The sequence below is a fragment of the Anneissia japonica genome, unplaced genomic scaffold (genome assembly GCF_011630105.1).
Source record: "Anneissia japonica isolate Jap-2015-1 unplaced genomic scaffold, ASM1163010v1 scaffold1035_len235748_cov162, whole genome shotgun sequence".
Classification (NCBI taxonomy): Eukaryota; Metazoa; Echinodermata; class Crinoidea; order Comatulida; family Comatulidae; genus Anneissia; species Anneissia japonica.
Genome location: NW_022749248.1, coordinates 129,686 through 152,410, shown reverse-complemented (window position 1 = coordinate 152,410; position 22,725 = coordinate 129,686). Strand labels below are relative to the sequence as shown.

The 22,725-nt window shown below is 35.0% G+C and overlaps 1 protein-coding gene across 2 annotated transcripts in view; it reads right to left on the bottom strand.

The window, feature by feature from the left end:
• LOC117121039 (C-Maf-inducing protein-like) overlaps window positions 1–22,725 on the bottom strand; it is a 65,855-nt gene that overhangs the window by 1,965 nt on the left and 41,165 nt on the right. For both annotated transcript variants that reach the window (XM_033266133.1, XM_033266132.1), the window contains exons 5-13: window positions 17,419–17,538; window positions 16,196–16,261; window positions 12,008–12,034; window positions 11,738–11,786; window positions 11,060–11,167; window positions 6,739–6,855; window positions 4,772–4,912; window positions 2,821–3,015; window positions 1,165–1,341 (exon numbers count right to left, since the gene is read on the bottom strand). In XM_033266133.1, coding sequence (XP_033122024.1) covers window positions 1,165–1,341; window positions 2,821–3,015; window positions 4,772–4,912; window positions 6,739–6,855; window positions 11,060–11,167; window positions 11,738–11,786; window positions 12,008–12,034; window positions 16,196–16,261; window positions 17,419–17,538 — 1,000 coding nt within the window. The remainder of the gene's footprint in view (window positions 1–1,164; window positions 1,342–2,820; window positions 3,016–4,771; window positions 4,913–6,738; window positions 6,856–11,059; window positions 11,168–11,737; window positions 11,787–12,007; window positions 12,035–16,195; window positions 16,262–17,418; window positions 17,539–22,725) is intronic.

Here is a 22,725-nt window from a genome sequence, read left to right as displayed (position 1 = left end):
ATTATAAATAAATTGAAGAAATGGAAGGCTTTAGTGTTTTGAATTGGGCTAATTTGATTCAGATTTAATAATAATGATAATGCCTTTCAAGAAACTCTTGTGTATGGGAACTAACAAACCGAATGTTCCACCTTATTTTTATCATGGAGCAGTTTGTAGTCTGATGAATTTTGTCAAATTACATTATCAAATACTTTATTACATGTTTATGTGCAAAATGCTTGGCTATATTGTACTAACAGTATTGAAATCAACAATGCTTATGTGATAAATGCTAATCACTGCATTAATCAATTTAACTACCGAATATAACTTAAAATATGGTAGATTTGACCTACATGTGTGCATATTATTGTTAACTCAGCATAATAATATCTCATCATATCATTTTTGGTCATCTTGTATTTGTTTTTTGAATAAAATGGTATACAACAACAACAACAACAACAACAACAAAAAACATGTTCAGTATTTACTTTGTTTTTATATGCAATTATCAATGTGTTTTTATACAGAAAACTTTCTTCAGAGAAAACCGGCATTTATTGACTTAGCATTATGATGTTATTGAGGATAATAATGTTGATTACTTGATGGTAATATAAATTGTTATGATGGTGATAATAACCTTTGTGATGATGATGTTAATAGTAAAAATCTTTGTTAAAAAAAATGGTCAATGTGGTTTAATTTCATGGTGATGGATGGTGGACTACTATAAATATGAGGTTGATGACGATAATATTTATACTAGTATTAGTAATAGTAATTGTAATAGTAGTAGTGATGATGATTACAATGACAATAGAAATAATAACAAAAATACTCTGGTATAGTCATTCAATATTTGAAATATACAGTACTGTATCAACCAACTTCAAATTCTTATTATATAAAAAAAAAACTATGCTACTATATTTTTAAGAATATACTTTTAATAATGTACACTCAATTTTGCGAAGTTTTGAAGCAGGATGTACTGTATCGTACTATACTGTTCTTTTAATTAATGTAGTACAACAAAAATCCAGTGAAACTGTCTATTTTACTATTAATACTACCGACTCCGAAAAACATGTGACATGACAACATTGAACATGCAACATTGTAGTAAATATCTCCAAACCATGCATTGCAGAACCATAAATAAACAACCCATCTTACTGTGAGAATCTGCAGTGTTTTAGCTGTCAGTGGTGTACTATTAAGATCCAATCGTTTCAGCTGCTTCAAATCTGTGAGGCAACGGAGTCCTGCATCCGTCACTTGCGTTTCACACAAATTTAAACTTTCTAAGTGATGAAGATGTTCTGTGATTGTTTCAAGCCCGGAGTCACCAAACTGAAATATTAAGGAGATATTTAAGACACCTGCAAAAAATGTGTATATTGTATATAAAGGTATTAAATTTCAATCTAAAAAACCTTGTCCACACCATAACTCGAATGCAAAACCCTCAGAGTACCGTTTGGATGCTCTGCCACCTGAGCTACAGTATGATAGTATATATACCCTTGAATTTTCCCATTTGCAAACATAACTTCTTGCATAATACACAATAAATATACAATACAAGACGCTTCTACATCAGACACTCACTCCAAGCCCACAACAAGCTTCCTCATCTGACACTTACTCTATGCATACAACCTGCTTGGTTTCCATGGACCAAAACTCTTGCTTGATCAGTTTAAAGGGGTCCATAGAGGAGCAAGTAGACTTGCTCTGATGAGAGAAGAGATTAAAATCATTGTCTTTTTCATTGTTATCAGTCAGATATCTAGGACTCAAGCGTTTTACAACTCAGCTGCCATTCGGCTGCATCGAGTTTGGGACAAGCTTCCCAGACCAATAGTTGATGCTGCAGTCCTAGAGAGCCCATCTTCTTCTCTTCAAAAGGTTCATCTTCATTTGGATTCTTTGTTTTTTGTAATATTTCTATTTTTGTATTTTTTATTTTGTATCTGTTATTGGGGATGGACCAACCAGCAGTGCTAAAATGATTAAGTTCACTTTAGTTGGCCCTGGTCTCACCATTTTGTGTTTGACCAATATATAATGTAATGAAATGAAATTTTTCCAAATCGGATACTAGTCCAGCATAAAACACTCCACATTAGATTCTCAATGCAAGCATACAAAATATTTCCACATCAGACACCACTGCAAGCACACAATACACCTCTACATCAAATACTCACTGCAAGCATACAACATGCTTCCACATCAGACACCACTGCAAGCACACAATACACCTCTACATCAAATAATCACTGCAAGCATACAAAATGTTTCCACATCAGACACCACTACAAGCATACTCACTGCAAGCATACAACATGCTTCCACATCAGACACCACTGCAAGCATGCAATACATTTCCACATCAGATACTGCAATCATACAACATGCTTCCACATCAGACACTCACTCCAAGCATACAACACACTTCCACATCAAATACTGCAATCATAAAACATGCTTCCACATCAGACACCACTGCAAGCATACAATACACCTCTACATCAGATACTGCAAGTATCTTGCTTCAACTTGCTTCCACATCAGACACCACTGCAAGCATATGACACACTTCCACATCACTCACTCATTCCAAGCTCAACATGCTTTAACATGACACTCACTATAAGCATACAATCCACATCAGACACTACTTCAAGCATACAACATGCTTCCAAATAAGACACTCACTCCATGCTACCACATAAGATGCTCACAGCACACAACACTCCTGCTGTCACACATCGGATGCCCAAATAGGGCATACAAAATGCTTTAATATGAGTAAATTAATTTTACCTGAGTTGACCAGAGGTTTAGATGCTTAAGATTTGGCAGCTTGACAAGAGTTTGTGCGCATGCACTGGTAATATGTGTGAACGCCAGATTCAATGTCTCTAAGTCACCAAGTGGACCTTCACTAAACATTCGCTTCAGATCTGCATCCGTAGACTTTGATGGCAGCACCAGTGAATGCGGTCCACCCGGTTCTCGCTAAAAAACACAAAAATGGTTTGACTAAGATTAATAGATACGTTGGATATGGTAGAAGATGGATACAGTGTAAATTATTGATGATTCATGTAGGTCCAAATATATCCAATTTAAGATTGGTGAAACACAGATTTGGAGAGGTACCACAGTGGTCTAAAAGTCTAAAAAAAAAAACAAGGTTGTGATCGTTTCGGAGTGTCAATCACACTTAACAACTGACCAATCAGAACAGGGCCAGGAATATGTGCATGTCTTCGAAGCACATGTGTATCCCACAAACACATATGCCACTGATCTCTACTATAATAGCTGGATTGCTCATTGGCCAATCCTTGTACAGAAAAAAGTGAGGCCTCCGACACATTGTTGGAGGGCCTAAGTGACATACCAGTTTAGACAAGTTTCTTTTGGCATTTATTTAAATTATATAGTTAAAAATAATGATTTTTGCAATATATACTTTTCAATAACAAATTTAAATTCAACGTAGGGATTTTTCTTCAAACCATGTAACCACTAGACGGGACTGTTTATGCAGTTTAGTAAAGCGTGAGCGAAGTCGTGTTGTTATAGTGACATTGATTCTAACAACGCAAAAAACTTCGCTTGCGCTTTTTAAAACTGCACAAAAAGCCATGTCAAGGTTAGATGATTTGAAAAATAATCATTACGTTAAATTCAAATTTATTTTTATTTTAATTTATTATTTTTAACAATAATTTAAACAAATGCCAAAAGAAACTTGTCAAAACTGATATGTCACTCAGGCCCTCCAATATGGCGTCGGTGGCCTCACTAAAACCAGCCAATGAGCAAACCAGCTATTATAGTGGAGATCAGTGGTCTGTGCATGTTTTTACACTGACTTTTGTATGACTTTACCAGCAATATCCATGGGGCGTGGCTTAGGGAAAGACATATTGAGTAATTGACACAAGCTTACTCCAGTAGTCTACTGGCTTTACCAGGTGCAGTGCTATGTCACCAAACTTAGAACTGGCATGTCACCATACAATTAGGTTTCTTCATCAGCTGACTGTTTATCAACATTATATCTGACATGCATCTGTTACTGTCATCAATGTGTCCGCTCAGAGGACAATGGCAACAAATGATGACACAAGAGAATAGAGAAAAAATTCAGAAATTCATTGCTGTTTTGATGACCGCAACAGAGTGATATCTTTACCAAATAACCCAATGGGGTATTGTGGTTAATTATAAATCAAATCAGAAGCAATTTCACTAGAGCTATGTTAGCATTGAATTAAATTTGGTCAAGCCAACCATGTACCTGGTATGAGAAATTTTCTATTTTAACAAACCAACTATGTACTATGATTTTTTTTTTAATCCAGTGTGAACACATTCTCTTTGTTCAAAAGTAAATGTTGCTCTAAAAAAATAAATAACCAAGCCCTTTTCCCCCGAGCAGCAGGTTGAGCCCAATGTGCACAGCTTGATTCGGTTAAATATTTTTTAGTACATGCTAAAACCATGAACATCAGTGTGATTTTTACAAAATGTGTTTAAGAATACACTGACCATGCAAGCTCATAATCTTATTATTATATAAACCTGATGCATACTGAAATCCATGTTCGAAAAATTGGTCAAAAGTAATCCAATGTAACATGGCGCAAAAACTAGTGCATACTGAAATCCAAGTGCCAAGGGTGGGATGGTTTCACCAAGGTAGATTTAACATTCATCAAAAAATTAATTGAATGTGACTCATGACTCAATTTTCACATACCAGTTGCAATAACTCTGATTGTTTCTCACACAGCTCTGCATACATGTTCCGCCCTTCATCAAATTCCTGCAGAGCTGCAATTGTCTTTTGTTTTAACTCAGGTGTTGATAGAGCATCAAATTCCAGTAGCAAGCACAAATACTAATAAAAATGGAAAAATCATGATTTTATCTCACTTCAAGATGCTCTATATAGTATTCTATATAGCCTTAAAACGAAGGGTGTTGAGATGTTTTTGGTCATCAGACCAAAAAATTCTATTGCCATGCCAGGAATTGAACCCAGGACCCTGGGATTGGAGGGCAAGCATCTCAACCACCAAGCTTTTTAACTCCACTCCATTACCTTTCCTTAATAACTTTATGTTGTTTCAACCCTAAAGATTTCTCAACTCATTCATACCTCTTGCAATAAGATATTACAACTTAAATGAATGTTTATCACTTGTCTTTTTTAACTGTAATTATTTACTGTATATACATGAACCATATCTTATTTCGACATTTATATTGGTTACTTTTTTTTTTGCTTTTCTTGTTATATTTTTTATGTTTGTACAGTATATGTTTTTGTATCTGTATATATTGAAATGGTACACCCAGACAGAATTTCCATTTTTTAGACAATAAAATAATCTTCAATTTTGAATAGAAAAAATGATTACAAGGTTTAAGGTTCAAGGGAAATTTATTGATACACAAACCTAATACGGAAATTAACAAATTAAATAGTAAGGATAGTAAGTTTTAACAAACCAATATTAAAATTTTTATCATAATCAACAGTTTTTTTTTAAAGAGATTCTCATCTTCATTTCCTTCATATGTGCATAGATTGTTATTCATGAATAAATATGGAATAGGTAGTTTTCCAAATGGTGATTATATTAAACTACAGAATCTCATAAGTATGATTTGAATAATTTAATAGTCTGTGAAATTTTAACCTCATTGGATAAATTACAATCATTTTGTAAACTAGACCAGGGTCAACATTTGTTATGAAATTTATTTTCTCCTTATTAAAATCAGTTGGTAAGTGCATCAAAACATACTTTTATACAAAAACCTTGGGTACTGTGTATGAAAAGCACAACAAAGATTGTTTTTTTTTTTTGCATTGAAGAGCATTTAATTTATAGTGTGACTTAAGTCCTAATGGATGTTTAGATGAGTTATATGACCTAAAGGGTTAACTTGAGTTATTAAGTCCTAATAGCTTTTCAGTTGAGTTATAAGACCTGAAGTGTGTGTTGAGTTTTGTGTGACCTAATGGGTATTTTACTTTAGTTATGCGCCTTGAAAGGTGTAATTTATTCAACATTTGATTGTTTCTTGGAGTACAGTATGTATGTACGAGTATGTTAATGTTTTTGTTAAATGTTCAAGAGGCCTTTGAAATGGAAGTAACATCAACTATAATTTTGAAAAAATCTCTAATTATCCTACAGTGGTCCATTTGATAGGTATTTAATTTTTTATTGTATCTTATTGTTTGTTTAACGGTAATGTGAAATTATAAATCTTCTTTTAAACTGAATAAATTAGTCAATATTTAATCAACCAACATAAATGTAGTGTCCTCACTACGATACTTGCAACACTGAAAGAAGCTGTCATTCTAGTAATCCCAAAATTCTACACTAATTTTGTTTAAATCATTGACTTAAACTAAAATCGCACTACAAATAGCATGAATAATGTGTCTTGATTTCTGATGTTTAAAATGATTAATGGACCACCTACTGTATGATGGATGTGACCTAACAAACCAGGTCACAGTGCGCATTAACATTTGATAAATTAATGCTGTGAACATCATTAAAGTTGAGGCCCACGACAAACATTCTGTCGGGCAACTAAACGTAGTCGTTTATGTATATATACTGCGTTCTACTAAAGGAAATCCACTTAGCAAAATTACTCATTAATGTCATAGCTTACTGCATATTACATAGCGCATTTTACCTGTAAACAAGTCAGATTCTTGTTTGATGCTTGACGTAGACACGGCTCGTATATCCTAGAATTGACAGACTGTAGAAAGCGCTTGCGTCTGCAACAGCAGGCTATTAACCTCTCCAGCTGAAAAATGAAAAGATGAATTTTTTGATCATCAACTCATTTTCACAATATCATTCTGAATGTTGTAATTTAGAATTACATTATTATGTTATTTTATTTAGCCATCTCATTTGAAAAGTGATGTCTGGCCATGTCATGGGTGCTAGGACTATTGGATTTTTGTGTCTTCCTACCCTATTTACATACCATACCTTACCTATTATAAGTTATAGTAAAACTACATCTCCGCTAAAACATAATGTGTGCATCTATTGATGTCCATCCGGACTTGCATTCATACCGTACCAAATGCTTACTAGTTACACCTCTTCCCTGATCTTTTCAACATGAAAATCTTTACACACATACATAACATGAAGATCAGAGTGTTCAAAGTGTGGAATATTGTTACGCTTTTCAGTATCTTTCTTCTCCATAACGGTTCCCTTGGTTTTTATGAGCTGGCCACTAAACTGGTACCACCTAATCTCATCTGTTCACAACAGGAACTATATGGACCAGTACACCGGAGTAACCCCTTACTGATCTCGAAAGATGTAGTGGGTTCTTTAGAGTGCACATGAGTCAATTGTATACATTGGGACTACGGTTTATAGTCCTTATCCGAGAAGACTCGATCCACCTCGCCGATATTATAGATGTAGGTTACGGTGCCCATCTCAACCGTCCGGTCATTTGACTTGCCATCTTCACAAAAATGAAGTTAGCAGTTATTGGCGGCTATAACTTAAAGTTTGTCTTCAAACTTACTTTGGTGCCATTCACATACCTTTTTTATTATTGCATCTATATTTTACTACTGATTTGTATTCTTATAATGTATTATAAAATAATCTGTATACTTTGTGTGTGGAAAAAGCTATAAGACAAACAAAACAGCTGATGGGTATTTGAGTAAAAATAATGTGGGTGCACAGCCCACACATAGTTACCAGTATATATATATATATATATATATATATATAGGCGAGTCGAGTGGCAAGCGGTAAGGCAGGGCGCCGCTAGCTACAGCACTAACATCGGCGCTGGTTCCAGCCGCTCCTCACCCATGGTTCGGTTCGTAGAACCAAGTCTTCTTGGATAAGGACTTAAAATGGAGGTCCAGTGTATACATCTGGCTTGTGTGTACTTTAAAGAACCCATTGCATCTTTCGGAAGAGTAGGGGGTTACCCTGATGTTATGGTTCATTTCAGCCCCTGTCATTGTGAAATGATGTAAACATGTATCTTCGACTAAAAATAATTATTGGGACACCTTGGACCTTAAAAATAAGATTAGCGGAAGCTCACTTAAATCAGCCGTAATCATCATAGTTCCAACAGAATATCATTAACTATTCATCATCTGTTTGAGAGAGAGCGAAGGCAGAACATGACCTCTTATGTGTATTCAATTAGTAATTTGCAACCATTCTGCACCATGTGTAACCACCATGTTAATTGCTTATACTGCAACCTAGCAATACTCCGGTTACCTTGAGTGGTTGATGAGTGCCTTCGGATACACAATTCAAGAATTTATTATCTGTGGAGAACTGTTATTTATGTTCAATTTATGTATTTCAATTTTATGAACTGTTTTATGCAAATATCTGCAACTATTTATGACCTTTGCTTTTAAATTCAAAATCATTTGTGAATGCATTGAAATAGCCACCTGCTTTTACTATTTGTACTCAATTAAGTTAAAATGAAAAATTCCTGTATATTTTTGGTTTGGTGGCATGTATGAGCTTGAATTATTTGTATTTAAACATGAGGCATTTTGTGGCAAAATGGCTTAAGCCACATTTGCATTCTATTAATTTTGACCATGATGAAGGATTGCTTTAACTTGGTCAAGTCATACTTAGTATTTTAAAGGTTTTAAAATACTAAGACTCTGACCATAATGTTATCTTACTGAATTTCATTTTGTATTTTTGTAGTGTTAATTAAGAGGAAAGAGTGCAAAATTGTTTTGTTCAGGCTAATTGCCTATTCTACTTTGTGACAAATTGTATTTTTCTTGAACGCCAAATAAATATTATTATTATTATTATTATTATTATTATTATTATTATTTTTATTATTATTATTATGTGGTCAGTATCAATGTCAGATCCAGGAATTTGTAAGAGAAAAAGTCAATTTTATAGATGAGGGGTCTAGACCAATTCAGCCATATAATATATTTAGGTCTGAACATTTGAAGTACGAAATTTTTTGTCTATGGGCCAATTCGAGCGAAAAATATCAACCGTATTCCGTTTATTTCCCCAGTTAATCGCACTGAGCACTCAGCTGGTGGTCGACTGTTACAGCAAGTTTAAGCTCACGTTAAATACTGTGTAACAAAACTACTCTGGAAGTAAATTTAAACTTATCCCATGGTCACACAGCGTGGCACACCGAACGATATTTGAGCTCAACAACTTATAAACGCTGCTTTAAAATCTATACCTAGGCTAGTTTATTCAAGATTACTTCTCTAGATAATGGTAAATCTGCAAATCGAAAGCGTAGCTTTGCTACTAAATTCGATTTCATTGTGCATGTGAGGAGGCGAAGAAGAGCTGAAACCAGACCTAGGCTGTAACGCTATTGAATTTCGCAAGCTGAACTGTGGACAAAACATTTTGGAAAAACAATTAAGGCTGATTTATCATCGCTTCCAGCTCCATGGTCATTCCATACACGGTATTCTACCCAGCAATTTGGTGGTCAAAATTGTCGCAGATAATCCAGGTAAGGTAATTAGGCTAGTGTCTGAGCGGTTTAGAAAGTGCCTCTGGTAAATTAACTTGTAAATCGCACAGATATTGTTTTATACTCAAACGGTCCTTAGGGCACTTCGAGATGGACAGAAAAGGCACTCTTAGACCAATAAATTGAATGTAATTTACTTCCTACTTTTTTATTAATTTGGAGGGCCCCGGGGAGGGTACCTAGGCTAGACGAGCCCCCACCCCCATTGAATCTGCTTATGAGTATAATCATAGATATTATAGCATGCACTCAGGAAGACTTAAGCTGCACTCACATTGGATCCAAACCAAAATTCGGACCGTGTCAAGGATTCTGAAATCTACGTAGCAAAACTGTAGTAAAGTAACTCTACTTCTTTTTTCCTTATGAAGATTTACATTCTACCATAACTTTTTATAAAACCAGATGATATTTTATAGAGATAAAATTTGACGGCATTGGGTCGTCCAGTGCTCAGACAGCAGAGTTGGAATCATCTGCTTATGGTCATATGATTGTCATACAATGCAGTGAGTGTCTAGCTTTAATTAGCTTGGGTTCCAGGCCCTAATTTTAGGTTACTCACTCTTTATTGCACTTAGTGCGCGCCATATCTAATTTAATTGGCGTCCCATACTCGATTTCTTTTTTTTCGAATTAGGGCCTGGGCAAACAATTCATGCGTACGATTTCCCACATCAAATTTGATGTGGGATATCGTATGCATGACTGATTTTGTAAATCACGTGATTGGCTAACTTCATGCATATTAATCAATCTTGGTAAATTTTCAAAATTGAAGATGCGGATGTCTCGACTGGAACAAGCTAACCAGCTCGCTTTTGGCTACCTATACTTGAATTAAAACAGTTAGTATATAGTTCTGGCCTGCTGAGAATTGAACGACATGGACTGATAACCGTAGGCTATACTTAGGAACCTTGCTCACCGCTAGCTGCTACACAGATTTAGGCCTTTAGGGTAGAATATTGTTAAAAAAGTAGGCCTCTGTAAGTAAGAACTTAAAATACGCCAAGCCTCTACTGGTCTAGGCTAGGCCTACTAGTAATTGGAAAGTTAGAGTTTTGTTGTATTTGTATGGTATGCCATCTAGTTTAAGCTTAATTGTTTTTGCCATTGCCAAAATTAGTCTTACTAGGGTCTATTCTAAATATTTTTTAGGCCTGTTTTATTAGGTAAATTTAGTCATGCCTAACTAGTCGACGCGAGTGCCTGATTTCAGTGTTTTACAAGTCGCTTATTCCGTCTCTAAGTTAACTTTCTCGTTGGTGGCACTGTCCAGAATGAGAAAAATAATAAAGAATAAGAGACTTGTGGCAAGTCTAAGCTTTAATGTTTATGTACATCCTATAAGCACTCAACTGGCTGTGAAGCAGTTCATAGTCCGCCGCTTCCACATGCACTGACATCGCTGAAGAAGATAAATTAACTCAGCTTGATTCAGTCATTAACTCACCATTTCTGTAAACAACTGACCATCATCAGTGCAGGCCAGTCCACCAGGACAGTAAAGGTCAAGCCAGCCTGGCTTACCATCACGAACTGCACACACAGCAGTGTGAACCTGTGTAATTAAAAAATAAAATTCTCACAGTTAAGCCCTGACTATCAAACAAAAAACATGTGACACTTAAATATGGTCATGATGACATTACATAATGACCATATATAGGAACATCATGACTATATATGGGCATACAACAGTTTTGTCACAGAAAACTGAAAATCTGGACAGAGTTTGTGGTGTTTGTAAATTATTTTAAAATCCTCATTTGTATATAATGCATATTTATGGGATGATAGCAAACGGCTTGTCTGGTTAAACAACTGATTAAAAAAATATACACAAAATTTATCCATGATAAACCAGCTTTTAAAAAGATATACATAATATTTTAATAAATTACAATTAAGTATCTTATGCTGGCATATGGACTTATTGCCAGAGAGGACAAAAGCCTCGTCACTGAAGAACTAAATGGATTTGGTCAAAACATTTTATGTTTTGTTTTGTTTAAATAACAAAGTTTAGGACTCTGATTGTTTTTAGAGATGGCTACTGTGCACTCTTATACACAAATCCTGGTTTTGTATAGGTGAATAAAACAGTCATAAACAGAAGTTTGTTAATTACCTCACATCTTGTGTCCTGCACAAACTTTCTCATAATGTACTCAATATTTCTATCAATAAAAAAAAATAATTAAGCACTATTTTGTGAGAAAAGCAAAACATTAAAAAAGCATATACAAACTGGGAGTGGAAAGAAAATTTAAGCAACATTGATGCACTGAACACATTATTATAATCATTACTTGACAGGTAATTCCACTTTACACAAGCTTTTTCAAATAGACATTTGCTTTTCCCATTTTCAAAATTAAGATGACAACTTGTTACTCACTTGGTTAATCGTGGGTCGCTAAGTGATCTGCAAATGACAAAAAAAAAAAGCAATTAAGACCTGCACAAGTTGACAATGGAGTTGAATGGAAACCATGTCAAGCAATCCATATCAGCATAAATTTTCTATACGCAAGTGCGCCCTCTTTATTCCTGCTTGCCTATTTTTGGCAGACAGACCTTTGCCAAGCAGACAGGTATAATCATGAATGCGGGCAAGATATGTCACAAAATTTTGGGGTTTTATATTATGTCTTTTAATACAAGTCCACTGTGTTCGGGTTTGTTGTGAACTGGACATAGAAAGCTGAGTAATAATAATATAGGGTAAAGCAGGTAGAATTTCAAGTGCACGTTGTTAATTGAGGTACGTGCGGTCAAATAGATTCACTAATAACCACTCTTCCGGGATTAAGCTGGTTGGATGTTAGTGGACGCTTTATAGCTAAAGGCAAAAAAGGAACACCAAGAGAATACTATAAATGTGCAAATGCTATATATTTAGTGGTCTGTGGTTGCATTTCTGTAGAGTGCCTTGACCAGCAAAGCACCCTTTAAAATCCAACTGGCTCCGAGCCCAAGAATGGTTGATACATACGATAAATTGAAGGTGATACAATACAAAAAGTCCTATAATCAACATGCATTAATATAACATGGTATCAAATCTAGTATGGAGGAGAGTTATATTTGTGACATATAACACAACAAATATTTTTGATACAACACCTTTTAACGATACAGATATTAAGAAAACAAAGAATATGAGGCAATAACAAAATTATGTATAATTCCACAGTAGTATCTAACACAAACACCAGCTGTACACTTTTATCCACTTATAAAGACAACCTAGATGTCTGCAATTAATTATCGCAAAGCAGGTGTTGTGAAATATGAAAAGTTCATTTCATGAACCTTTGGTACTAATTAATTGTTATCAATATTACCCAACTATCACCTGAAAACAAGTTTTTTAAAAAATGAATTTCCTATCCTAGGATGTTGTGAGGGAGCATCTGTAGCAGCATTCACATCTACCAGCCCATGAAATTAGGAAAAAATTAGGTCGGCAAAAATTTGCCGACCTTAAATTCTCCGAGGTCGGCAATCTCGGCAATTTTTTACTACCTAGGCCTATATAGTATAAACTACGATTTTTCCGAACGCTCGACCCTACATCGTCATCTACAGATTGTGATTTTGTTAATTTCTCCATTAAATTAATATATTGCTGGTGAAAAAAAAGGTAGTACTTGTATTAATTTAATAGTGTAGTATAATGCATGTTTTTACAAAAGAAAATCGCCGAATAAATTTTCGTTTTAGCGTTCGTTTTATCGTTATCTTTGGCATGGGAAATATCACTTTCGCAAAAAACTACGATCGTATCATCACATGCTGCTTCAAAACTGCCCATGCCCAGAATGATCTATCAGGGATTTTCAACACATGTACAATACTTGTCAGTAGTGAAGTCACGATGTGATCGTGATTGCGTTTAAACGGACGGTAGGATTAGGCCTACAATATGTTGAATTTTGTTGTTTTTAGATAATAAACAACATTTTAAACATGATAATAATACTGTAAAATGAAGACAAATAATAAATTTAGATAAGCATTACGATCTACGTGGCCCACGTGGCTTCAATTGTGCGATGTTGTAGGCCTTGGCTGGCTAGCGTCATTCCTACCTAGGCCTAGCCTACGAAGTGACTAGGCAAGAAAGAAAAGACGATTGTATACAAATTGTACGTACTGCATGTCTATTAAAAATAGTTATTGTACAAAGAAATCTGTTTTATGAACCACCAATTTCCTTGTTTGAGGACGTACATGAAATTTAGTGTCTGCTATAGCGTGTTTTTAACTTTCCAAGCAGTTTTTGAAGCAAAGAAATCTAGGCCTAGGTCGGCAAAAAATTGCCGTCCTGTAGCAATTCTGGCTCGGCAAAATGGTCGGCATGCCGACGTGAAATTCGTGGGCTGCATCTACAGTACATATGCACCCTTCACTGAGCTGCTAAAAGCCTATTTACACGGAGCGATACAGTGGCACATGAGAGCAGAAGAAAAAAATGAACTTCCTATTATGTTCTTTATCTTCATGGTATCTACAACGAACACAACGTGACTCTGTGACATAACGACTTACCACTCAGCATTGAGTAACATCCTATTTCCAAAAACAGTCACGCAACAAAAAAATATTCTGGACAACCACTGACTCTTTTGATCCTTTTCTAAGCATGTACACTGCAGAGCAGGCCATGGGAAAGTTTTTTGCATCATGACTGTTGTGGTGCACTGTGCAAATGGATTGTTCCGTGCGACACAATGCGTAATGCGACACATTAAGAACCTTCCCTAGTAGTCTCATCTTTGGATGAGTTGTGTTGCATGCACAAGAGCATGAGTGGTGCCAGTCAGGGGCCAGGACCCACCCCCATCACAAGGAAAAAGCACATTTCGTATGGGAGTAAAATATTGTACTGGGAGTAAATACTATAATAACAGTTAGACACTTATAGCAAAAATAATAATAAAAACAAATAAAATAACGTATACTAAGAATAGTATATGAACAATAATAATAACAACTAGATTTCAATTCGTCACCAACAAATTTCAGGTGATGCAGGATCCGATAGTTTGCCACAACGAGAAAATTTTGAAATGCTCAAAATAACCTGAAATATTCTTTAAAATTATTCAAAAAGTGATCTTGAGAATTTTAAAAATTAATGCAGGCGTATTTTCATCTACATTAAATTAACAATAGGTTTCCTCATTCATATTTTTATGATGGCTGCCAATATTAGAGATTATCAACCAGACCTTAGATACAATCTGTAGTGTAACCTATTACCTGCTCACCGTTCACATTTAGACAGTAGAAACATCAAAATGCATTGTTACGGATGAATGGTTTTTATGATGCCATTATTAAAATAAGCATATTGCTGAATGATTATTATTGAAAAACAAACGATCAGTTAGATTTTAAAACCGGATTTATAGTTGTGTTTGATCCCATGTATATAATATTTTAATGCTATTCAAATAAATTAAACAAATTTTGAACTTAATTATTATTGTGAAAATTGATTATGAAAAAAGCACTGAGCAAAGAACAATGATTATGAAGATATAAATGCTGTCGTTAAAAACTACTTAATATGTTATCAACAAAATAGTGGCCGGCATAAAGTTTTTCGCAATTCATAGCTTTTTATATTTGTTACTTGCGTATATTTTCATTTATATATATAAAACAGTAATTTCTGTATGATGTTAACATTTTGAATTATACGTCTTTCAGTATTTAACAGTCATTAGCAACATATTTAAAAATAATAATCAACAATGATAACAACAAACTACGACCAGTAATGATAATAATAACAACTTAGTGTACCCTTTTCACAAACTCAATCCTTAAAAAAAAAAAATTCCACTTTATTATCCTGTATTAGTATTTTATATGCTATTGGGTATTTAAAAACAAACAATACAAAAAAAAATAATGATGAATAAATAATTTATTGCCAATTGTACATTATTGTAAATGCCTCAAATTGTTCCGTACAAATTTAAAGTAAAAACACAATGTACACGGCATGAATGAAAATGGTTACATCAATATTAAAATTGTATATGACACACCATTTACCAAATTTTCAATTTTTGAACCAGGTTTTGCTGATCTCTTCTTATCTCTATTAATTACTGCTTCAGGCAATTTTGTAACAAGATTAACAGTGAAGCTCATTAGTTGTGAATAGTTCATAAGAAGACTAGCACAATTAAATCAAAAACCATGTTGTAACTTCTAACATAAGTCATTGATTTTTAAAATTCAAAAGCATATCTATTATGATTTTTATCTGAAATTTTAGCTAAGGTAATAAAAATGCCAAGTTTTTTTGAACAACAGATTTTTTAATTTGTCCAGCACTGGTTTTTAAATACTATACTGGTAATTTATTGAGAAACAACAATGCCTGCTGTGATAATGACTCTTAAGTAGAGGTATTCTTCATTTGATGTTTAATTGGATTATTGAGATAAGATTCTGGCAAAACCTGGTTCACCAACCTGCCTGAATGCCCTTTTAAAGGGTTTGCTGGTAAATGGGATAGTAACAGCATGTAAAAAGAACACAGAGCTATGATTCATCAACTTACGCCTTTGGAACTGGTATGGGTAGTAGCATTCCAGACAAATTTGGCAGCCAATCCTCGTAGTCGGCTCTGGAATGAATACCCAAAACAGATATACAACATTTAACAAATTATTTAAAAATTAATATTCTTTCCTTAATGTTATGCAATATGTAGTAATTTATTAACAATAATAGTATTAAATTAACACAAAAAAAAGTAAAAAATAATACACTATTAATAAACAATAACAAAATAAAAATAAATATAATAGTAGACAATTATATAGCAAAAAATAATAAAACAAATTAAATAACATATACTAAGAATAGTAATATGAACAATAATAACAACAATAATATAATACCAGTGATATGATACCAGTTAAAGAAAATGGTTTTAAAATATCGTGGTCTCATTTTTACAAATAATAGTTTAACAGTAAAGTCTAAAAAAAAAATCTGTACTTTCTTAGCTGTATAATGTCAAAGACTGATGCATTTCATTATAGCATCAAACACCTGGAGCACATACATACGCTCCTGGGGCGTATTCCATAATGTTACGGTTAATAATCAGTGTGTTGGCATAGCATGTGGTGCTTGATCTTTAGATTGTATGCCCAAAGCCTTCACTAATACGAAAACTTGTAAACGAGATCTAGCAATCACCGTCAACTTTTATGCGGAAGTAATATGTTTCATCGCACAAATACATGCCACTATAAACTAAAATAATTTAGTGTGTTACTGATATTTCATGGGAGAATAAACGTACACCTTCAATTGAATCACTGCGAAAAATAGGTGCCCCAACCAGGATTCGAACCCTGAACCTTCTGCTGTCTATGCAGACACCTTAACCAACTAGACCATAGTGTGAAGAATTAGATGCTTTAATCGGATTTGAATTCCCAACAAAAGCCTCAATGGCCTAGTTGCTAAAGGCGTTTGCATAAGGAAGTCTGGGTTCGAATCCAGGTTGGGGCACCTATTTTTTTACAGTTGGTTAGAGGACAAATATTTCTTAAATGTTTAATTTACGATGGTAAAAAATGATAAAAGATAGAAATATTTTATATGAGTTGGCCACCTTTGATAATCCATGAAGCTGTTGTACTGACAGCCAAGTATTTACATTAGAAACAACAAGCACACGTGTAGGTTTACATTAATTGTGTGATCGTGTAATCATGTTAGAATTTAAGTGCATTTGCCGCAGGTGGTTAGAGGACATACAGTACTCACGTGGCTTTCAAGAGCATTAGAAAACAAAGAAGTTTGTCTTCTTGCTGGAAACTGCCGTCATCCGAAGAGCAATCACTATCTTCCATATTCATTTCATTTGGCAGGCCGTAAGGGGTACACCTACATAATGAACAGAATATAATTTTATTTATTCACTTGCATATTCTGCCTTAAAAGTGACAACACTGTTAGTGGATCACATACTGTAAACAAATATAGAAATGAATATCAAGAAACATATATTAACAGTTAAACAAAAAATATATATATACAAAAACATAAACTTAAATATATAACCAAAAGAACCAATTTGATTTTGATGAAGGAAAATGAAATCTGGATGGTAAGAGAGAACTTAAATACATATTTTTAAAAAGTCATCAAATTTCCATTTTTAATTTAAAATTTTAATACCATGATCACAGTTTGCTCTATTTTTTATTTTAGTCAGTAGCAGGTAAAACAAGCATTGTATTCTGTTAACTAAATAATAATGTTTACCAGCATCACGTTAATTTAATATAGTTGTTTGGTGTAATTAAGAAGCACAACTCATTCTACAAAGAATATTACATCATACAGTAGATTAATGAGAATCAAGTGTTAAATATAGTAAGTGACGATAGAGAGGCTTAGCTATTTAATGTGTACTTGTCAAAAAGCAGCACAGAAATTCAATTAATTGTCAACAGCATGGCAGTCAATCTTGTGTTTTGAGTAGTTAAGGAGATGAACGCAAGGAATCAAATTAAATGTGTTATAGTTAACATTCAGCTTTAATTCAGAATGACTGTCCACCTGGTAGCAGGTAAATAGTAACCTACTTTATACAGTAACCCGAGTCCACGCATGAGCAACCACTTTTTACATCTCACATATTTTCTCATGTATCATAAAAATTTTATAGAAGACAATTTGCGTATATAGGCTGATTATACCCTAAATGCGCTGTGTACATGCTGCATATGAGTAGATTGTACTCTTGTATTTTACTTCTTTATTGCTTCATCTTGCAGATTTTCAGCCTTTCTGATCCGTGTTTCTGGTGATTGTTACCTATTTTGCAGATAAGTTGACTTTGTTTTCTGTTTTTAAGCAAATTTTGTCAGTTTTTCATTAGTTGTTTTCTAGGCCCTTACTTGCCTGCATATTCATTGTTTAGCATGACAGTTCAACTTTAACAAGGCTTTCAATGGGCTCCTAGGACTCTGGGCCTAGGCTACAGATCCGTCTCAGCCTACCTTACTGGCACTTCTAGTTTTATATATTCTAGGAATCTAATGGTTGCTTTGAAAGTGCCTAGGCTTACAGCCATTGATCATTCACTTGTTTGTAGGTTAAAGGAGCTTGGGATTTTTAGATCTCGTTCCAGGGGCTGTCGTGCCGGTCGCCGTGTATATAAAACCATACCTAAACTTATTCGTCAAGGGCATTGTCCACAACTAAACCCTACCCGTGGAATTGTAATGCATAATCTCACTGAGATTACGTGTGCAAAATTAAAGTTAGCCAGTGTTCCATCTCACTTTGCCCTCTGGAATTCACGCTCGTTAAGATAAAAAACACATGACCTTTGTGACTTTGCTATTGAAAAAAGGGTTGACATCATGGCCATAACAGAGACCGGGTTTACTGGTGATGAGTGCGATTGTTTTGTTTTGGCGGATATCAAAAAGTCTCTTCCACACTTTCAGTTGTTTAATGCATATCGGCCTGTTCGTGGCGGTGGTGTTTCCGTCTTCTTGAAATCAAACTACAAAGTCCACCAACATGATATTGTTTCTTATAGGTCATTTGAATACCTTGATCTGACTGTTTCAAGTCCTGCTGTATCCTCCAGTCTGAGGTTAACACTTATTTACCGGCCCCCCTCCATCTCGAAAAAACAAATTGTCTGTTCCCCTTTTCTCTCAGGAATTTTCATCTCTGCTGGAATCAATTTCACTTTGCAACTCTGAAGTCTTGATTGCAGGTGATTTTAATTTTCATGTTGATAAGACGGATGACCGGGACTCCACTGCTTTTATTGAGCTTCCTAATGCAGCTGACCTTCAACAGCACATAACCGTACCTACTCACAAGAAAGGTCACACTCTTGACCTCCTCATTTCTCGTAGGTCAAGTTGTCTCGTAAAATCAACCAAAATACATTCTGATCTTCCCTCCGATCATTCTGTTATTACTTCCAACATCAACCTCCATCGCCCTCCTTCTGTTGTCGCACATCTCTACAGGCGAAACATCAAGGGCATTGACAGCAAGAGGTTTGCAGATGACATACAGTCTTTGCTAAATCAACCTTGTGATGGCTTAGAATCTCTTGTACAGCAATATAATGCCGTATTGAGGGACATCTTGGACCAAAATGTGCCAGTCACTGATCATAAGATCATACTCCGTCCCCATGCCCCATGGTATAACGACGACCTTAGGGCCAAGAAACGCCACAAACGACAAATGGAGAGGAAGTTTCTTAAAACCAAACTCACCATAGATAAAGTCCTGTTTCATGATGCTTGCAAAGATTATAGCTCTCTCCTTGACAAAAGCAAGAAAGATTATCATACAAATCTTATCAAATCTTGCGACCAACGAAATCTGTTTAAACTCATAAATGATCTCACTGGCGCTTCATCACGCTCTATACCTATTTTGTCTCTGTGTGGTAACTTGAGTGACCGTGTTGAACGTTTTGCTGAATTTTTTCATGATAAAATTACTGATATCCAAAAACAGCTGGAACAGGAAATTAATTTCTCTTCACTGGTTTTTCCTACTGAGCAACCTGTTTCTAACCTTAGTGAGTGGGACTCAGTAACCTCTGAAGATGTTTACCATATCATTAAGTCTTCACGAAGTAAATCATGTGAGCTTGACCCTATCCCCACCTTTCTTCTAAAAGGTCACTGTAACAAGCTCTTACCTTCAATTACGCACATAGTCAATGAGTCTCTCACATCCGGTGTTTTTCCTTTTGATATCAAACATGCTCATGTTACTCTTATCCTCAAAAAACCTAACCTAAATCCTGACATTTTGTCCAACTACAGGCCAATTTCTAACATTCCCTTCTTATCAAAAATACTTGAGAGGATTGTTTGCACACAACTTCAGTCTTTTTACAGGAAAATCAGCTTTTTGGTAAAATGCAGTCTGCCTATCGTCGGTTTCACAGCACCGAGACTGCACTTCTCTGTGTCCAAAATGATCTGCTGCTGGCAGTTGACCAAAGACATGATGCCTTGCTTGTCCTTGTGGATTATTCCTCAGCTTTTGATACCGTCGACCACTCTATTCTGCTTCATCGATTATCCACCTACTTTGGCATTACAGGCAAAGCCATTCAGTGGATTTCCTCATATCTTTTTTGCCGGACCCAATCCATGTTTGTTGGTGGTGTTTCATCTTCCTGCCATCGCCTTGCCTGTGGGGTTCCACAGGGGTCAGCCATTGGACCGCTACTGTTCATTCTATACACTACCCCTCTCGAAGATATTGTGTCATCTCATGGTTTGGGCTACATGATGTATGCTGATGACATGCAAGTGTATATCGATTTTAATCCTAGCGAGCTCTCTCATTCAATTACTAAGCTTAATGCTTGTGTGGGTGACATCAAGAGCTGGTCATCTAAAAACAAGTTTCGCTTAAATGTCCAAAAAACAGAATTAATCCATCTTAGCTCCTGCTACCGTGCACCTGTACCGATGTCTTTACAGCCGTATGATTTCTTAGTTGAACCAAAATCTGAAGTTCGTAATCTTGGTGTTACTTTTGATTCAACTCTGCAAATGAAATCCAACATCAACACTGTGTGTCGGTCTTCCCATGTTGCAATCCGCAAAATTGGAAAGATTAGGAAATTTTTGGACAATCCGACCACCCTCCGTCTAGTTCACGCCTTTATACCTTCAAGGCTGGATTATTGTAATAGCCTCCTTATTGGACTACCAAAGTCTGAAATCTGCAAATTGCAGCTCATTCAAAATTCTGCCGCCCGTCTAGTTACTTTGAAAAAGCGCCGTGACCATATAACCCCAGTTCTACATCAGCTTCACTGGCTCCCCATCGAAAAGCGGATCATATATAAAGTTCTTCTCTTAACTTACAAATCTCAGAACAATCTTGCTCCAGAGTATGTGACCGAACTTCTTGATCAGTACATCCCTACACGCTCTCTCCGTTCATCCACACTAAATCTTCTTAAAGTCAAGAAAACTAAAACCACTACATATGGCTCCCGAGCCTTTTCTTCCATCGCAGCCACTTTGCGGAATGCCCTCCCAGAACACATTAAAAATTCTGATTCCGTTCTCACATTCAAATCACTGCTAAAAACACATCTCTTCACTGAAAGTTTTGAAAGTTGCCTCTAAATTCCTTCTGCTAATTCATTGTTCTTTCTTGTTTTGTTTTGTTTGAATGAAAGGTAAGTTAAACATAAGAAAGGAAAAGGAAAGAAACGATATGGAATCATAAGAAAGGAAAAGGAAAGAAAGATAAGGAAAGATAACAGTAAGAATGATAAGGAACATAAGAAAGAAAAGGAAAGCAATGAATTTGGAATCATAAGAAGGTAAATGGAAAGAAAGATAAGAAATATAAGAAAGTAAAAGGAAAGGAAAGATAAACTAAGGATGAATAAGGAAATGGAAAGATATGGAAACATGAGAAGAGAAAAGAAAGGAAAGATAGACATGGAAACATTAGAAAGGAAAAGAAAAGAAATGATAAGAAATATAAGAATGAAATTTGAAAGACGGATACTAATTATAAGAAAGAAAATGAAAGGAAAGATAAGGAATCTGAGAAAGGAATGTGAAAGATAAGATGAGGAAACATAAGAAAGGACAAGAAAAGTAAAGATCATGAACATTTGAAGGGAAAGGAAGAAAGACAAGAAGCAGAAGGGAAAGAAAAATAAAAGGCTTTGGGATGAATAGAAAAGTGACAGTCCTTGAAATGATTCCAATTACCAAAGCATTGTAATAATAACATTTATTGATAATCATCAAACCAATCATTTGAACTTAATTAATTTTTTATTCTTCTCTGTTGTTGTTAAGCGCCTCAAGGCTGTGTCAACGTGAGGCGCTATATAAATCCAGAATTATTATTATTATTATTACTAAAATTCATAAAAATGAAGTGAATTCGTCATTAAAATGTATATACCGGTATGGCATAAATTTCTTTAAACAAAGCTCTGACAGCAACTGTAATCAGTAGCAGTTCCACCACAAAATAAAAAAAAAATAACGTAGAAGGCGCTCTTTGTCGTTTTTACATAAAGGCGCTATATATATA